General features: G+C 37.6%; 2 protein-coding genes across 2 annotated transcripts; one reads left to right on the top strand and one right to left on the bottom strand.

The window, feature by feature from the left end:
- Positions 1-1,065: 1,065 nt before the first annotated feature.
- On the bottom strand, positions 1,066-5,418 carry LOC131330266 (LRR receptor-like serine/threonine-protein kinase RGI5). The gene is made up of 2 exons (XM_058363795.1): positions 2,037-5,418; positions 1,066-1,654 (listed from the first exon to the last, which is right to left on the bottom strand). Exons 1-2 carry the CDS (start codon positions 4,903-4,905, stop codon positions 1,272-1,274), a joined length of 3,252 nt encoding a protein of 1,083 aa, XP_058219778.1. The 5' UTR covers positions 4,906-5,418; the 3' UTR covers positions 1,066-1,271.
- Positions 5,419-16,202: 10,784 nt separating this feature from the next.
- Positions 16,203-18,468, top strand: LOC131328467 (uncharacterized). Its single transcript, XM_058361409.1, has 6 exons — positions 16,203-16,754; positions 16,869-16,957; positions 17,124-17,309; positions 17,487-17,870; positions 17,946-18,294; positions 18,352-18,468. Exons 1-6 carry the CDS (start codon positions 16,203-16,205, stop codon positions 18,466-18,468), a joined length of 1,677 nt encoding a protein of 558 aa, XP_058217392.1.
- Positions 18,469-20,684: the final 2,216 nt, after the last annotated feature.

Raw genomic sequence — 20,684 nt, 5'->3', positions numbered from 1 at the left:
GACAAACAAGAAGGGTGTGACAAAGGCACGGCCCTCCCAAAATTTCATAATCTTTCATTGACCCCATATGGCTCAACTGTTCAAATGATTTTAGCACTTCACCCCTGTAAATACTTAAATATTACTATTTGTGAGATTCTTTCGAAATTTCCCATAGTCCCTCCACAATTTTAAAATTTTCTCCAGTCTTCTCCTCCTATTTTTTGGAAGGACTTTGATTTTGTGTGTGCACACACTCACTCTTTCTGGTTGAAGATAATACAAGTAAAGTTGATGAGGTGTGGTTTTTCCTCTTGGATTGTCCTTTGACCAACACGTTGTTCAAAACAAATCCAAATAAAAGGGGGTATGGTATGGACAAGAGAAGTGCAATTTGATATGGGGAAGACAAACACATTGTTGTCACTTGGGGTATGTGGGGAGCAAAACTGAGGCATGGCCTGTTCCTTTATGCCCCCTTTTCCCCTGCAACATGGGACCTACACACGCCATACATAACATACAAATACAAATACAAAATACACTGCACAAGTCTATATGTATATGCTTTAGTCCTACATCCATTAAAAGAACATTTGGAGGTGCACGCCATTCCTTATAAGAAGAGGTCTCACTCCATGCATCTCACCGTTTTGCCAATACATCCTCATGTACAGTCCAAAACAAACCAATCCAATCCAATTTTGGATAGGCAACAAAATTGAATTCAAAACTCAGTTCTGTGGGCCTTTCTACTCCCTCCCTCCGTTCCCATTCTTTAGTCTCAATTAGCATTTAAGTATCAAGAGTGTTCAAGGTAACTTATGCACACTTCGATCAATCTATGAAAACCTGTCACAACATCCACAAGCGGGAACATATTAAAATTGAGATAAAGCTCCGCCGTATCAACTGGTCATAGAAGAATTGATAGTACGTAGGATATTTCCAATTGAAGATCTTAGGGAACAATCCTGTGGGCAGGCTAACCTCTTTTATTTGAGCACTTTCTAACATTTTGATTCACTCATTCAAGAACCGGCTCATTGTAGAGTTCTAATAAGACACCCCAACAAACAACTAGGATTAAACATGAAGCAAATTACTACATTTATGTTTCTAACAACTGTACAAGAAACTTATCCAAATACAAGAATACAGACAACACCCACATCTCTCCCCCTCTCATTCCCCACAAATAAAACTACTTCCTATCTTTGGGGAACAAAAGAAATGCAATCTCTAACTCCATGATCAGAAGGAAAAAAAAAAGGAAAGAAAAACAGAAAAAGTCATCTCTGGTTTGAGGACTGCTTTATTAGAGGTTGTGAAGTTTTCCCCCACTCCTCAGCTGGACTCTTCACTTCCATCAACAATGCCACCACTTCCTTCATGGTGGGCCGTTCGGCTGGCGATGAATTGACGCAAAACATTGCAATTCCAAGTGTTTGAAGCATTTCTTGCACCATCTGATCAGGCAGCCCTTGGAGCTTTGAATCAAGAATCGTAACAGCCGGTTCAAAGCTTCCCATCTTCTTCTTCACCCACTCCACGATGTGAAGTCCGTCACCAATCTGGGGCTCAACAGCACTACGCCCGCTTAGAATCTCCAACAAAACCACTCCATAGCTATAAACGTCGCTCTTCTCTGTTATGTTCATAGTATAACCATATTCTGCAAACGAGAGAGAATATAGGTTAGGCAACTTGGAATTTGATGTCGAATGCGAGACCAATAAAATGATAATGGGGGGTGGGGTAAAAGGGGTACATTCTTCAGATTGATAAGACAAAAGCATTCGATGTTCAACAAAGAATAAGAAATTGTAGGATTTGCAATGCCAGTCAGCCTCATGCATACATATACAAGAATGCTTCATTGGACCAGAGATTCTCTGTCCCTAATACTAATTCTTTATCTTTTTGTATACACTCTCGGTCAAATGAAATCAGGATTTTTTTTGGCTTTTTGAAAACATTGCTTTCGAATCTAAAAATGGCAACTGAACTAAGATGCAAACAATGAAAACAGTTAAAAAGCTTTCGAGAGCACTTGCCTGGTGCAATATACCCGTAAGACCCGGCTACTCTGGAGATTGCGTGGTGGTAATTCGGTGAATTCATCAGCTTCGCCAGTCCAAAATCGGCCAAGTAAGCCTCGAACTTGGAATCCAAGAGTATATTATTACACTTCACATCTCTGTGGAGGATTGCTGGAACACAATCGTGATGAAGATAAGCAAGACCCTGAGCTGATCCAACTGCAATCTTATACCTAGTTTCCCAATCCAAATTCCTGTTACCCAACAGCAGTTGCTGCAAATTACCGTTGGATATGTAATTGTAGAGAAGGAGCTTAACACTCTTATTGGAACAGTACCCTAGGAGCTTCACTATGTTCCGGTGCCTTATGTGTCCTAGAATTTGAATTTCTGCAGCAAAAGAGTCCATAGCCGGTTCTTCGTCCTTCTTCGTTTTCCATAGCTTTTTCACTGCGATCAACTCGCCACCAGTCATTTCTGCCTTGTAAACAACTCCAGAACAACCCTTTCCAATCACATTTTCGTCGTTTAGGCATCCCAAGATGTTGTCAATGGAGAAATTGAGCTTCTGAAACGGAATGAAAGTCCACGGATAAGAAAAATCCTCAGCCCCTGATGATGAGGCTGATAGCCCCAAGGATTTTTCAATGGCGTACTTGTGGGTCCGGGTCACCAGAATCCATGATGCAACGATTGCAATTGTAACAGAAGCTAGGATTACTGCTACCAAAGTTACGGTTTTGGCGGATTTAACCCCACTTCTGCGACCCAACCGCGAAGAACAAGTGGACCCATCGAAGGATTCACAAAGGTTCGGGTTCTTCAGGAACGAATTAGGAGTTAAGGTTCGAAAAAAGGGTGTCACAGGAATTGGACCAGAGAAATTGTTGTACGAGAGATTTAACGAAGTGAGACTAGTAAGGAAACCCAGAACCGAAATGCTTCCGTTAAGCATGTTACGTGAAAGATCAAGCGATTGTAATTGCGTCAAACCAGTGAAAGTCTCAGGGATTTCGCCTGTAAACCCATTTGAGCTCAAGTCCAAACTAATGGTTAAGCTTGAGACATAGCCAATCTCGGGTGGGATTCCACCCGAGAGACTATTGAAGCTCAAATCAAGAAGAGTTAATTTCTGCAGGTTCCGAATGGATGTTGGCACGGATCCAGTAAGCAAATTATTGTTGAGAATGAGCTTGTTCAAGTAACTAAAATTACCAAAAGCAAGGGGAATTTCACCGGTGAAGCTGTTTCTGCTGAGATCAAGTTGCTCCAAGTTCACTAGCTCCCCTAGCTGAGACGGTATTTCTCCTGTTATGTAATTGTTGTGCACATCCAGAAGCTCTAGAACTGTGATATTAGCGATCTCATAAGGCAAACCGCCTGAAAAATGGTTCATATACAAATCAAGAAACACAAGATTCTGCAGTTCCCCCAACTCTTTGGGAATCTGACCGGAAAGCTGGTTTTCCCCAAGCCTCAATCTGACCAAAGATTGGCAATTGGCTACACTTTTAGGCAGTCCACCCGATAAGAAGTTCCCCAACAGAAGTAGCTTGCTTAGCTTCTTTAAGCCAAATAGCTCTTCTGGAATTTGCCCGGTGAGTTTGTTACCTGAAAGATCGAGCGCGTAGAGTTCCGAACAATTCCCAAAGGAGGATGGTATCGTACCGGAAACCGAGTTTCCCCACAAGAAGAAGGTCTGCAATAGCTTCAAGTAGCCAATTTGCCATGGAATAGGACCAGATAACTGGTTCTTATCCAGCTGAAGTGTTGTAAGACTAGTGCAGTTACTCAATTGCCATGGAATCAGACCCGTAAGAGAATTATCGGACAAATGAAGTTGCTCAAGGACTGTTAGATTCCCCAACTCAATCGGGATTTCACCGGTTAAATCGTTGGCAGAGACATCAAATACAACAAGGGATGAGCAGTTGGAGATCTCAGATGGGATTGAACCAGTGAGTGCATTCCCCCACATAAGCAAGCTAGTGAGTTTTTGCAACTTACCCAGTTGAGGTGGGATTGTACCAGTGAGTTTGTTCATGTGCAAGTACAAGTTCCTTAACTCTGAACACAACCCTAGTTCAAGTGGGACAGAACCAAACACGTCGGTGTCATAAAGAGCTAGGGTTTGGAGATTTATTAGGTTTCCAAACGTGGGTGGAATGACACCGGAGAGTCCGGTGGCCGCCGCCCCGAATGTGGTGAGATTTGTGAGTAACCCTAACTGTGGTGGGATTTGACCGGTTAAAAAAGGGTTTCCACCAACCCTAAACTGCTGGAGGGACAATAATGAGCCAAGTTGAGAGGGAATGGAGCCGTTAAGCACATTGTCTTGGAGGCAGAGGACTTGTAGTGAGGAGAGATTAGCAAGTTGTAGTGGGATTTGACCAGATAATCGGTTGGAATTGAGGAATAGGAACTGGAGTGAAACGCCGAGGAGGCCGAGTTCGAGAGGAATGGGACCGGAGAGGGAATTGGAAGAGAGGTCAAGGAGGCGGAGAGAGGAGAGGGAACCAAAAGAAGGGGGGATTGGGCCGGAGATGTTGGTGGAGGAGAGGTTGAGGAGTTGGAGAGAGGAGAGAGAGGAAAGCTGTGAGGGGAGGAAGGAGAGGTTGAGGAATGTGTTTGGGATGGAGAGTGAAATAACCCTGTTTTGTGGAGAACAGGTTATCCCCTGCCATGAACAGGGTGTGGAGTTTGATGGGTTCCAAGAGGAGAGGATAGGGGATCTGGAGTTAGGGTCGGAAGATGAGAGGAGTGAGAGAAGGGTTATGCCATCAGGAGAGAGAGAGGTCACCAGTAGTGGTGCTACTGTTGTCCACAAGAGGAAGAAGAAGAAGAACAGGGGAAATTGACTAGGAAAAGGGGTTGGTTTTCCCATGTGTGCTTAGAAAGTGAAGGTTACCAAAGAGGTTTTGAAGGGTTTGGGATTTTGGTGGTGGTGGTGGTGGTGGTGGTGGAGGTGGTTGTGTTGGTGGTGGAGGAAGTGGTAGTCTACTAGTCTAGGTCTTTGGGTGGAACAAGAAGCATGTGACTGAGAGTGAGGATTTTGTGGTGGTGGTGGGGATGCTTAAAACTCACACTACGTGTTTTCCAAAAACCAATGGCATGTGAACAAAAAAACTTGAGTGTTGTGTGGTGAAGAGTGTTCTTTCACTTACCGGAGCTGGGACTTTCACCTCCCGGCTCTGCTTAACGCGGCGGTGGTCTATAGTGGTGGTGATTGTGATCAAGATGGGTTCTCTTAAACCCAAGCTCATGAAGGGGATAATACTCCATAAAATGTGCCTTTAGTGTTCATTAGTGATTTTGGGGGGTCAGAGGTGGTATCGGCGGCGGCGGCCGCGAAAGTGTGGTGGCCGGCTCTAGTGGTGGATCTTGTATGTTAGTAGTATTTAGTGGAGTAATTTGTAAGCGCTCTGATATCAGAGCCCATACACCAATTCCAGCATATAAATAGTAGCTACCACTACTAGTACTAGTAGTATTTTATGAAACGATTTGGGCGCCACTATAATGGTGGCAGTGGCACCGCTTAAAACTGCTGTGGTAAATGAGATCTCTATTGCCCTTGAGAATATATTTTTAACGTTTTCGTGGATAGTTATTTACAGAAGTGAATTGGGTGCTTCCGTTTCGACTTTGGACGGTTCAGATTTAAATAAAAATTTTTCAGAAAAGAGTTAAGGTTCATTTAAATTCAGGCCGTCCAAAACCGAAATAGACGATTGAGATTGCGTAGCTCCGGAAATAAAAGAATCACGGTCCCTCTGTGAATAAGTCAATCTCATTACCTTATACGGAACGAGGGAAGGATGCTAACCAAATTAGAGCCAAAGACTTAAACGAACCTTACAGTGAATTACTTGTATGTATTTTATTTGTTCGGCATGTTCAATCCAAGCTCCCAACAATCTATATTTATTTATATCTATATTATAAAATAGGACGGGTATCTTATAGAATATTCTTTCTCAATGGTTCAGATTTATTTCTGTCCAAAATTTATCTATCCATACAAACAAATCCGACGGTTCAGTTTCATCTTCATCCTTCCTTCTACAACATGGCATTTTGGTAAATATTGGAAACTTCAAGACCACAAAAGGAGCTCATTTGAATTGAAATATCCTAATCAATCATGATAATCTTTTTTTGTTTTGTTTGATAGGCTAATCAATCATGGTAATCTAATATTACCAAAATTTGAATTCTATTAGGAGTTACCCTACTCAATCATGATAATTTGTGACTAATATTCCGGAAATTTGAATCCTATTAGGAGTTATCCTAATCAAATCTCTAAATTTCTAAATTTCCTAAATCTATATAATATGGGAGAGTGGTTTTCAAATCCATATATTTTGGACCCTAGCATCGGTATATATTTTTTCGACGGCTGAGATCTACGGATAGTAAGGTTAGAGGCATGTTTGGAAATGATGCTTACTACTATATTAAATGTGCCTAAATAACAGGGGGAAGATTTATATTCATTTATGGACTATTTAGACTTGACTGGGTGAACATATATAATTTTTCTGTTTTATACGGGAAGAATTTAGCCGTTGATTAGGCATTATCAAGACATGCTATAATTACATGCTACAAATCGGGTAAGAAAAAATTAATTTGCTGTTGATCGGGTAATAGAAATTAATTGCCGTTGATTGCCATGCTATAATGGAAAATACAATTGACGTTGATTCTCATTTTCTGTTCTAGGTAATGAATTTTGGGTGAATGAATTTCTCTCTCTTTCTCCCTTATCATTTTCCTTCCAATTCTTTTTTTAGTTCTCTCTCCACAGGTATGGATCTTTTGTTCCCTTTTTTTTTGGTTTCCCATCCACGGTTTGTTCTCTCTCTCTCTCTCTCTTTTTCCAGTTTTGCAATTTTTTTTCCAGTTCGCGACGGTGTGGGAATTTTTCTTTCCAGATCAATTATTTACACTCGGTTCAAATTGGGGTGCGTATGAAAGTTTTCTTTCCAGATCAATCATTTGCATTTTCTTCTCCACCATTTCTCTTAGACTCATTTAATTAACTCCATCAGACATTTATTAAGCAAAATCTAACCATCTATGACCATGTGAGTTGATCCGTTTCCTTTTATTCCTTGGTTACAGGTTATCAAATTAGTATTTGTTTTATATGTCTTTCATTGAATTCTTTATTTTCTTATGCAGCTCAACGGAGACTTCGAGAAAATTGTAAGAGCAACTTACTCAATTTTTATTTGCATTCTTTCGTTGTTGTTTTTTTTTTTGTATAAAGGTTAAATAGCGTTATACTCTTTAGGTGTACTTTGTGAGGGGTCAAACAGCCAATAACAAGGATGTGGTCCCTTACAATGCATATCTTGCTAGACTATTCAATCCCCAAATCAATGTGAAAGTTTTTACTGGAATGAGATGTGTTAAGTATATTCACAAGTTCATATACAAAAGAAATGATAGTACTACAATAGTGTTCAGACGAATAGACGAGATCAATTATATTTTTATAGTGGATGATTTTGAATCGAACTGCTGTCTCTATTTAGGGAGAACCACGTAAAAATCATTATGCCATGGTTTGCAGTTGTTTACTTCTTTTTTTGACAAGTCGTATGACATTAAAATTTCTTGCTAGATGATTGAAATGAAATATGAACTGAAGGACCATATATATTTGCTAATTAACAACTGATATTGAGTTGGTTGGAGTTTGAAGCTTGGAAAGTCTACAACTTTGTTATCAATGATTTAGTAGAAGCGGAATTACATTTTTATATTCAATTGAAGGGCTGATTATATTTTGTCTTTTCTTCTTGATTTTAGAAAACTTGATGAATAAAAACTAGATGTTGCTATATTATCATTAAGTTTAATTACTGATTTTGTATTCTTACACTCTGAAGCTTGATTTTTTTAAGCACGTAAAGTGAATTTTGTGATTACAGTTGAGTTTTGCCAGTTGTGATCCGTAGTTTAAATGGCTGGCGATAAATGTCTTCTGGTACGGGCGCTACAACTATTAATTTGTTAGTTTGTAAGTTTAACTGATAGATATATCTGAGCTATTGTTTTCTATTTTTTGTGTAGTTAGAATTTTGTGAATGGGGCCTTGGTCTTCATAATTGGATATGAATTGAATATCGATTTCAAGCAGGCACGGGGATGCACTAGTATTATATAAAATAGAACTGTTTTTGTTAAAAATGTGTAGACATATAAACAAGAGCAACCTCTATAATCGTTAGATCACTTTCTTTTTAACTTTGTAGCCATCAGATTATTTCTTTTTTAAAAGATATACAGAATATTCTCCGAATAAATCTATCAATCCCTATACTCATTTTTTAGGTAATGTATATCTGATGTGCCTTTAGACACGGACATTCGCTAGTGTACACATACGAAGCAACAGTTGAGTTCAAAAAAAAAAAATGTAAAGCAAAAAAATAAGATTAGGCCCCGTTCCACTAACACTTTTTTGTCTACGTCAAGTCCTTATTTAAATTTTTTTCGCATTTATTAGTTTTGAGCCAAACGTTTGTGGATTATTGTCTCGTACGAATCGGAAAAGTGACAAGACAAATCAGAAACGACCCAAATATTTTAGAAAATAATCACTTTTAAGCAAAAAGACAAACTTTATCTTGTTTAACTTTTTCCATATTTTCACCAAAACAGTGTTTTAATTTTTATATCAACGAAGGCGTTTTCCTGTTAGATTACTGTTTTACCCTTTCGAATTCTGGTTAACTTTTCTCGGGTCCCGGTTTTACTTTTTCTCAAACTTTCAGCAAAGCAATGTTTTAATTCAACGAAGTCGTTTCTATCACCATTTTACCACTTTACCCTTCCCGGACCCTGGTCGACTTTCCTCGGGCATTGATTGACTTTTTTCGACTTTTTAATACTACCTCCGTCCCAATTTAATTGCCACTTTTGGGAGTTTACGCTACTTTTTAATTGATTATATCTTGTAATTTATAATATTTTAGGTGATTTTGAAAACATTGTATTATAGAACAAATCGAGATCTATCAAACAAGATCCATATTAGATATAAAATTCATTACCAATTTAAAGATATAACTAATTTTTTTATTCAGTTAGAATAGAATTAGAACAGGTAAATTAGGACGGATAGAGTAAAAACTCATTTTCAATCTAATAAACTTTTTTCCGGACTTACAAAAACATTTTGATATCAAACAGTCCCCTGAGGGCCGCTCCCTTTCAAATTCACACGTACGCGAATTTGATTTTTCCCGCTCTAGCTATACATAGGCAGCCATTGACCTGGCTCGATCCCTTCCTTTCCCTTCTCTCTTTCCTTATCTTCCCTTTGAAAAAAGGTCACTCTCAATAACGCATGAGCGTGAACAAATAATGTCATTCTATTTCGTCTTGCTTAAAACAATTTTTTTATATTGTGTATTAAAGATGAACGAGTACCGCAAGGGCGATGTGGGGTGCCTAACGCCTTTCCCACTTGTAACAGTTATAGAATCCTTTCATTTCTAACTTCTCAGACAAAAAAAAAAAAAAAGAGTCACTCTTTTAAAAATCGGGCTTTCAGGTTCTCGAAATTATCTTCAAAAACATTTGAGCCATTCTTTCGGATAATTCAACAAGCAACCCGACACACCTAAACTCTATGCCTGGTGACGACACCGAGTTATTTTCTAAAAACCCTCCTTTTTACCTCAAACTACGTCAAATCTGATTCTCCCTAGCTGGCCCCGGCCCGAGGATACGTTGGCAGTTCATTGAGAGCTGGTCACATCCTTCTCAACTCTCACATTTTCTACTTTCAAACATATTTTCTACACATTTTATCCAAAACACCCTTGTTTATAAAAACACAAAGCTCTTTCAAAACTACGTTGCATTCAAGAAACTTGGATTACTTCCTTTCTCTCGCTTGACCCTATCTCCTACCCGAGATAAAGGCCTGCGAATGCAAGGGGAAATTCCAGGCGCCACACAGTAGGACAAATATTGATTTCTGGTGATAATGGCTCATCAATCACTCCAAAACTTGCCATATGCACAACCCTACCCAAATGATCTGGATCCTCTGTGAGGATCCTCTCTATGAAAATGGTGTGAGGGTTTGCATCCAGATCATTCATCTCAATGATCAATGGTCCGGATTGAAAATAAACTTTTCCAAGGAAGAGAAGAGTTAGGGAAAAATTAACTTTTTCCAAGAAGAGTTTATTTTTAATCCGGACCATTGATTGCCAGATGAACGGAACCTACCGAAAAACCATCATTCACAATCTAAATATAGTCCCTTTGCATGTTGATGGAGATTGAAAATAGAAAAATTATTGGAGTGGTGTGGGTTTTCTTTCTGGCCGTCGGATGGTTCCATTATTAGCAAAATCTCATGCTCTTATTTTAGTTCTAGTTTGATTTAAATTGAACTCGTGGCTATTTCTTTTGGAGAATAAATTATATCCACCGCTGGTGTAAAACCCAACTTTTTCACCACCTCCTATTATGGGTCCCACCGAGTATCTATTGTTATGATTTGAACTGTTTATATTTTAAGACATACAATATAGTATTGCCGTGCAAAAAATAAACTTGATCGGAAGTCGATAAATATATCAAAATTTAGATTTTGATTTATAAAATGAACTATCTGATTTCTGTCAATAATAATAAAGATAAATTATTCAACTTACCGAGTAAAATTCAATTTTTGAAACTACTGATGGTTATAATAGTAAGAGAATAAGTTCATCTCTTCTTTAACTATATATATTGCTTTCTTTTTTATTGAAGTTCTTAAGTGCCACTTTATTTTTTGAAACAACCGAGGGTTATAATAGTAATTTCGGTCCGTGGTAAGATTTTCCTGGTATAGTGGTATTACCTATCTGGGTCAGATACACCGGCAAACGGGTAAGATTTTAGAGTCCACGACTGTGGTGAAGCGAGGAGGAGCTGGTACTGTGCCTAGGGAAGAGGAGAGAGAGAGAGAGAGAGAGAGCGCTTGGGAGATTGTGAAAAGTAAAAGAGGAGAGGGTTGGAAGAGTCCTGCTACGTACACAGCAGATCTGTGCACAGATTGTGCACAGATTTTATTGTGGGGCCCATCACGGGTCTCACACAAATCATCTGAGCCGTTCATTAAATGTAAAACATTTTTTTAAGGGTCCCCGTAAAAAATAAGCTCAATCCAATATCAATAGTTGCTTCATCCAATCATTTAACTTTTCATTCAGATTTTCGGATAATGAAAAGTTATATGGTTGGATCGAGCACCTATAGGTATCGGATTGAGATTATTTTTTACGGGGACCTTTGAAAAAATGTTTTATATTTAATGAACGGCTCGGATGATTTGTGTGGGACCTGTGGTGGGCCCCACAACAAAATCTGTGCACAATCTGTGCACAAATCTACTGTGTGTGTAGACTTTCTGGGGTTGGAATAAGTAACCATTTCAATGTCTTTTCCTCTCTTACATACAGATAAGTACATTTTTAAAACATAGAAAACTAATACTGTGTGGTCTCAACTCTACATGGGCTTTGTTATGCATAGCTAGGGTTTCAGAGAGAGGCGTGCACATTGAGGAAGCTTAGTTGGAGCATCTAAATTTTAAAGGTAAAGTTTGGTTTAAAAAAAAAAATTTAATGTGTGATCATAATGGTGTGGGTAAAAATAAAAGTTAGTATTTGGGTAGGCTGATTTGGTTACCGAGGAAGAACTCGTGGGCTTGTTTTGGGAATAGGGCTAAAAGATTAATACACTGTCACATGAGAGAGAGAGAGAGAGGGGCACATCTTACGATTAAGGGTTGTACTCTTACTATTAGGGTTTCGTTAGGGTTTTTCACTTTTTTGTTTTCTGGAACGGGATCCGTCCCTTTGATCCTATCCTGCTTGCGAGCTCTTTTTGGCAATAATGTTTTTTTTGGCAATAATGTTAGAGACATATGAATTTATTGCACCCCAATCCCAACCCTTTCATATACATTTGTGAGAATTTCACAATAAATATGTAGACTCCATATGTATCTGAGAGGGGTGTAGCTGGAGTATGACAAATTAATGTATCCTTAACGTCTCTCCTGTTTTAATGATCAGAATCATTTATTTTTAAGAGCATAAAAAAACAAGGGACACCAAAAATTATGTTAATTAGATATAGTTTGATATGTTTTCAAAACACACGTATGTTGAGAAAATGGCCAATCCTATACTACAATAAATTTTAAAGATAAATGTGTATTGAATATGCATAAACCGAGACCCCAAATCAACATGATTTTGCACAGTGATTGTCTCCTCGACAAGTTCTAAAAGGTAGACGATTTTGATCATCAAAGTGGATCTTAGAAGGCCCCCAAATCTGAACAAGACCATTTGGGCAGTTCACTTATTTGCCACACAAGACAATTCACTCTGATGTTTAACTCAATAAGTGGCTTTGCGCTTTTGCTTCTATAGGATATATACATCATATAAATTTTGAGGTTTTTTAACTGACAAACTATATATAAATTATTAATCATTGAAAGTAGTTACAACGATTAAATGGACCATGAGCATAATGACATCACAAAGGTGAAAATTTGACATCCCAATTATGTTGACCCCCAGCCCGGCATCAAAAAAGAATTTATTATTTTATATTATGATTAGTAATTTTGTTAACACAAACTGACAATATGAAAATAATACTATGTGAAGAAATTGACAAAGATTTCTACGGGGAGTAGTAGCCAACTTAAATTTGGGTTGAACTATTTAAATTCATGTTTAGTTTTCAAAGAAAGATGAAAAACTCCATAAATAATTCTCCCTTTGTCCCATATTTGCAAATATCTTTTTCGGGTTTGGTTTGGAGTTGGGGAAAAATTTGTAATATTCTGGAATACGATGTTCGGATTGGTATTAGGTAACCCCGTCCAGAACCCACCCCAAATAAATTTGTAGTACCTTATAATTTTTTTCCCCAACAATAGTGCGTACTACAAACAAAATTAGTCCACCCCTATTTTTTTAGATAGTTAGATTATTTATTAAAATATCAATAATTAGCCATATAAAGAGCAAAAGACCTTCGGTGGTGAACTATTTATCCTCTGTTATGTCAAGCTTCATTAATTAATTTTTTTGTTACTTAGTAGTGCTTTTGTTCTTTGAAAAGCCAAAAAAAAAAAAGAAGCAGCAGCGATACACGGTTTTATATGAGACAGCAAAAAACTTGCCCTCCCTATCTCTTTTGTGTTTCTAGAGTCTAGACTCTAGACTAACAAAATCACAAAATCATCCTTCCATTTAATAAATTTGTAAACCAGTCACCAAAGGTGCCATTTATTTACCTAACGAGTTTAGATCCCCCTCTAGGTTAGTACGGAGTATTGAATAAATTAGACTGGTCCAATTTTAGCATTTTCATGTCTAACTTGAACTCACTTCGATGACCTAAACCATTTATTGTGTATCACATATTGGGAAGAACAATTATGCGAAAAGCACGTTCATAAGATATCTCAATAAGATATTTGAAGTCTTCTACATTTATGAAAAGTATATTGACACAATAAAATAGAAGCTATTTTCTTGATGCGAAAATAAAAAAAGAAGCAGCTAATTATGTTTGACAAGTTTTTTTGATAACCTAAATTAGAACTTAAACTTACTACTCCCATATTAAATGATAAAATTATGTTGGTTTGATAATTGAATTCACTAAAGCCAACATTTATGGAATTGGGGGATGGTGCTGTGTAGTGGTGTGCGCAGCACTGTGCTGCACACCTCCGAGCAGTCGGATCGTGCATCTAACTGCTCAGATCTTATCTCGGCATTGAACGGCTCTTGATCGTTGGTTGTCAAGATTTTTTTTTTTTTGATCAAGGTTGTCAAGATGAAATCCAAGCCATCGGATGCATGATTCGACGGCTCGGAAATGCACAGTACGATGCTGTGCACCTCACTGCACAACACCAACCCAAAGTTGCAGTTTATGACGAAACAAATTAAGAACTCATGAAGAATTACTTTAAAATTTAAGTGCGTCCTAGCTAGAATGTAGGCTAAATCGTTATAAAAGTTAAATAGTGCATGTGACATAAGGGTTTGACCCAAATCTAATAAAAATTAAAAGAAAACATAAAAAAAGACCGTCACAAAAAAAGACACTACAAAATTTAAGTCAAAGAGACTATTTGTATACTACCTTTTTTTTCCAGGGCAAATTGAGTAGGAGGACATACTATAAGGATTTTTGCTATAATAAGGACATAAATATTTTTTCGTAAAGTCTAAAAGACATTCTGCTCAGGATTTACCAAAAACTTCTCCCAAGGTTGACCGGCGTTGACCAAGGTTGACTGACATTGATCGGCATTGACCAGCGTTGACCGGCGTTGAAATTGTCTAAAACTCTAGGGTACCCTATGAAAGTGTCTAAAATCTTAGGGTAAACTATATATGAAAGTGCCTAAAATCCTATGGTACCCTATGAAAGTGTCTAAACCGCTAAAACCCTATAATAGAAAAGTGAACCCTAAAACCCTATGAAAGTGCTTAAAATCCTAGGGTACTTTATGAAAGTGCTTAAAACCCTAGGGTACCCTATGAAAGTACAAGATCGAAAAACACGAAAAAAAGACATTTTGTGTTAGCTAAACAAGGCTCTTGTCTCATTTAAGACAATTTAAATGCATTTAAGACAATTTAAATGAAAAAAAAACATTTTTTGTATTAACCAAACAAAATCCTTATCTCATTAATGACAATTTTTCTTTTCACGGATTCTAGACTCCAAAATATTTTTATTAATAGACTCTATACATCACAGAAATTTAGGCTGAATTAAAGCTCCTATATAGCTGTTTCATTTATATACCGTTTTTTTCTTCCATCTTTCCACCTACATGCACTACTACCACTACAAGTAAATTGCTACAACACCCCCCCCCCCCCCCCCCCCCCCCCCCCCCGATTTCTCGTAATACCCTTGGCCCCCCTCCTTCCCTTAAAACCCGGACTACACCCTGGCCCCCCCTCCCCAACCCAATAAAGTACCCCACTTTTTAATTTCTTTCTTTATTTAATTATTTTATTTTATTGATTTAATTTCTATAAATACACCATTTCTATATTAAAAAAGATAATTCAAGAATTGAGTGCTTCAATTTTCAATTCAGTTGAACCGGGGGCGAAGATTGTATTTTTTTTATCATTTTATTCTAAATGGTCATAATGAATTTTTTGGTGTAAGGCCTTTCAACAAATACCCTTAGACTTATTATTTAGTTTCAACACTCTCTTAGAGTGTCCATTGAAAGGCGTTGGAGCAAAAAATTTATTACGACCATTTAGGATGAAATGATCAGAAAAATAACATCTTTGCACCGATTCAAACGGATTGAAAATTAAAACACTTATTTTTTAACTATATTTTTTAATATGTATCTAGGAAAAAAAAGGGAAAAAAAACAGTCGGATTCATTAGAGGCAATGCTTACACCTCATGCTTAGAGTGTGAACAAAAGACAAGTATCAAAAATGTTGATTCGTGTGCCAATGTAAGGCAGCGATCGGCTGATCCAAAAATGTTGATTCGTGTGCCAAAAATGTTATTTTTGGAGGCTATAAAATGAGGACTTTGTGTTTCAACTATATTTTTTAACTAAATGATCAATTGAAACACTTTTTTTTTCTCTGAATTACTTTACAAAGCCTAGAAATAGACTTGAACCTATTAATTGTCTTACAAGTAGTATTTCCTAAATTTTCCAGGTATACATGCATACTAGCCTACATAATCACATAGTCTTACACCTAGGATAGAATGACAAGAGAGGGGAAGGCTTTAGCATGCTTAAAATTGGATTGGACATGACCATGGAGCAAATAAACCATAGAGAGGACAGAGAGGGAGGGGAGGGGGACGGCCATATGGGGGGGGGGGGGAGTGGAGGTGGAGAAAGGTCCTCATTTTCTTAGAAATAGGAACCTTTGTCAAGCCATTTAACTCACACCTTCAATGTCTCCAACTTTTCTCTCTAGAAACCTTGTGTTCGTTCTTTGTTCTTGGTATTCTTAAGTTCTTCAAGAAACTCAACCCAAGGCCTCCACCAAACCACCACCCAATCAGCCTCTCAAGTACTCGTCAAGACTAAAACCAATAGGGAAGCAATTTGTGGTCGACATGGCTAACAGCACTGCACCTCGTGAGATTCCTAATATTTTGAAGCAAAAAGACCCGTCAAACACTACGGGAATCAAGAGCGTTTACAGCGCCCTTTTTTCAAACAAAGCAACCAAACTGGACGATCTAACTCCTATTCAGTATGTCATAAATCAATTACTTAAGAAAGATTACCTCCATCAATTTCTTACAAATCCAGATACCAACGAAATCACAGATATTATTTGGGTTTATCCTATGAGCCTAGAGCTATCTGTCAATTTTTCGTCCGTATTGATCATTGACACCACGTACAAGACCAATGAGTATCGAAAATCACTATTGGAGGTTGTGGGTATCACATCCACATGGCGAACTTACTCGCTTATGTTCGCATATCTTAGTAATGAGAGAGAAGAGACACTGACATGGGCATTGGATACCTTAAAAAACTGGATACTTCAAAAGGGGGCATCGTTGCCATTGGTGTTTGTTTCAGATCGAGATTTAGTGCTTATGAACGCCATTGAAGCATGTTTCCCCACGGCACGTCACATCATGTGTATTTGGCACGTAAATCAGTGCGTCATGAAGAACTGCAGCCATCTGCTTGGTTCGGAATGGAAGCGCTTTTTCGTGTTATGACACTCGCTTATCAATTCATCTACACCTTCATCTTTCGAACAGAAGTGGCAAGCCATGTGCGACAATTTTCGCCAATTTCTGGTTGTCACAACTTACCTATGGCAAACATGGTTAAGGTCGTATAGAGAGCGGTTTGTTTCAGCATGGACAGATACATGATGCACCTCGGAAGCAATTCAAGTCAAAGGTATAATCACTTTTTAACTTTACTATTAAAATTTTGTGCATTTCTCTACTATACTAAGGAATACTTTTTGATATTTTCCTATTTAAACACAGTGTATTATTCTATTACAGGGCAGAGTCTGCACATGCGAGGTTAAAGCTATATTTAGGGGATACCATGTCGTCGCTACATACATCTTTTGATAAAATAGAAAATATGTTGAAAAATCAGTTCGGAAAAATTAAGAAGTCGTTCAAGAAATCTATGAACATTCCACGCCATAAACAATTACGTGACGACATTTTTGATCAGGTAAGGTGTCGCATTTCATTAAAGGCAATGGAGTTCATACATGATCAGCTAGAAAGCGCTTTATAAGTATCCCCCCACAGAGTCGGCTATTGCAATTGTACGATCAAAATCACACACGGATTGCCATGCATGCACGATCTTGCATATTATCATTCCATTTCCACTCCAATTCCGTTATGCAGTATCCATGCTCATTGGACTACGTTGTCTATGCATGCAACTGAGTTGAATGAGGAGGGAACACCACCTAACAGGACATCTCAGGTCGTTGAGATATTAGATGGGATGGATCCACGTATGCGAGAGCATATCATAGACAGGTTTATCGATATGGCAGATCCATCTCGTAGCACAGTTCGACCTCCATCGTACAAGACAGAACATAGAGGTCGACCTGCAGGTAGAGATGAGCAAAGTACACGTCGCATATCTTATTCTTCAGAAGTATCCGCTTCAGGATCAAGGACTGCAACATCACGAGTGAGAGGGAAAGGGAGATGTGGGAGGGGGTCGGGGGTTCGCAACACTCAATCTACAATTCCACCCATCCCTGATCGCTACATTCAGTGATTACCTCAGGCTTATCAGCGTTATATTTTCCACACTGTTGACGTGCTTGGTGACAATCATTGTGGATTCAGGGCGATAGCTGCACAAATCGGGTATAGTGAAAATGATTGGAATCAAGTACGAGAGGAGCTTATTGAAGAGATTCGACAAGATTATTATCTATATGGTGTGATTTATCTATCATATGATATGGCAAACCAACTACTACAATTACTGGATTGCTTTGAGCCTACGGCATCGGAAGCACATTGGATGGAGGCTATGACTTTGGGAGTTGTCATCGCAACAAGATACAACCTTGTACTGCATACATTTGATGAGAATGTTTTCAGTTGTTTTACTCACTTGCCATTGACATCCCCTCCAGTTCTAGTCGAAGACCGCCGGAAAATTGCTATTGCCCATGTCGGCAATCACTTCGTATAAGTTTTCTTACAACCTCATTACCCTGTACCACCCATCCCAATATGGTGGCAGGACCATGCATCGGACGAAGCTAAAAGATGGGCTGATAGCTATGAAACACGTATACTATTGTGGTATGAAGTAATGGGTATAAGCGCGCCGGAAGCATCATTTGGAGGAAAATATTGATTAGAATTTGTGTTTTTTTGTATTTTCATGTTTTGACAATATGTACTCAATTATAATAAAATAAAATTGTTTACATTTGTTATTATTCATTAGAAGTTATTTTTATTATTTATTGTTAAGACAAATTAATTAACTAATTAAAATAATATAAATTTATTAAGTATAAAGTCAATTTTAATTGAAAATAGAATTTGAGTTAACAACAAAAAAAAAAAATAAGGGGGGAAAGCGGGAAAGGAAACAAATAAAGAAAATAATTGAAAATTAGAAAATAAAGAAAAAAAATTCAAATTGAAAAGAAAGAAAATGAAATAAACAAAAAAGTAAAGAAAGGAAAAGAAACAAACTGGAAAGAAAGGAGGAGGGGCGGGGTGGGGCGGGGGGAGAAGCACCTCTCAAATATACCACCACACAACTGACACAATTAAGCACCCGCCCCTAGCCATGACCTACGTACCTCGCCAACATTGATCACACCACGACATGACATGCGGTCATCACTTTGCCACCATCATCCCTCCACCGGCATAGTACCACCTCCATAATAAAATAGTACATTTATAGAATGTATCAGTAATTAATAAACTTAAAAGAGTTTTATTAGAGTTGCAGATTTTGCCACTCTCTTTTTTGTTAACGCCACTCTCCCTGCAGAGGAGTGGCGTTAACAAAAAAAGTAGTGGTAAAATTATTTCCCTTTATTAATTTAAAAATAATATATATAGTCAAAGATTGTTTGTTTTTCGTATCAAACTTTTTATTTTAAATCAGCTCTAAATTTTTCATCAAACAAAATAACAATTTTTTTTAAAAAAACTCCACTTAATTTTCACCTTTATATTAATATTTTAGTGTTCAGGTTCTAGTTTTATCGACTAGAACCTTAAATTACATCCAAAAACTTGTTACACTCACTATTATGAAGCAAATAAGTAATCTGAAATGGTTGTAATTTCATAGACGATTTTATATACTGTAAGGGGTGCAGACAACCTTCAGCAGTGGTTTAACCCGGAGGTGTAGAGGCGGAGCCCCTACGGCACAAAGTGACGCAGTTCGGGGTGCGACTTTAGGAGCACACCGAATTGCAGCGAAAACGATATTTCAAGGACTGGGGGTGTAATTTTCATTTATAACCTGACCTATTTCACACTGCAGTTTGTATGTAAATTTGTTAACGTGTTTTTAGAGAATAACATAAAGAGGCGAGAGAAAACGCAAGTCTCAGAGAGATTGCGAGAAGACTTGTACTCTTGATTCGATTTCATAGTGGACTGGTGTGGTTCCCGTGGTTTTTCCTCGCGTTGAGGTTTTCCAAGTATATCTTGTGTTCTTTCTTCTTTTTTCCGATATGCACTATTATTTCTGTCTGCTTGCGATTTATGTGATCATAGTTTTCAAGATCCGTGGAGCGTTGTGAGTTAAACAAGGAGTTTAATTCCTAGCATATACATCCCTTTTGTGCGTATCATTTTGTAAGTTCATGAAACCACTCTCCAAAAAAATGTTGTTTTACATCAATTTTAGCATTTACAGGTCCATCTAAACTAAGTTTGACGGTTTGATGTATTTATTTTATATTTCTTGTTCAAATGAAAAATCATGTCAAAAATCACGTGGATCAGATATTGCTATTGGAATTTTGAAGCGATCAACTATATATATTTATAAAGAAAAAGGCTAACACGCTATGTATTTTGTCAAAAAAAAATTAATTTTTTTTACTTTAGTTATGTTTTCTGATTTATTAATTATCGAACGACAAAGCAATTCTCGAAACCAAAACAAAATGAACCCATTTTAAAACGAGTAAAGACCCTGTACCCTCCAATCTTCATCCTTTTGAAACTTCATCCTTTTGAAAACCGTGCCGTATGATACCCGCACCCTGTAGTGTCGTTGCTTGGTTACTCAATTACAGTATTTTTTTCCCACAAAAATAACCAGATTTTAGTCAGAATTTATTAATCTAGCGTAAGAAGAAAACGTACTAATTATAATTAGATTAACATGATTAAGAGCATCCGCACCGACCTTTCTACATTTTAGACCAAATTGCACCTTAAAAAGATACTTTATTACTTTAACTATTTATTTTTAAAATATCTATTGCATCAGACTCTCCACTCTCACTCTTTTTTCAATTAATTATTTCCCTTCTACTTAAAAGTACATGAAAATAATAAAAAAATAATTCTACCTGAGAGAAGTGTTAA

The sequence above is a fragment of the Rhododendron vialii genome, chromosome 6a (genome assembly GCF_030253575.1).
Source record: "Rhododendron vialii isolate Sample 1 chromosome 6a, ASM3025357v1".
NCBI lineage: Eukaryota > Viridiplantae > Streptophyta > Magnoliopsida > Ericales > Ericaceae > Rhododendron > Rhododendron vialii.
This window is presented reverse-complemented; position numbering and strand designations above follow the sequence as displayed.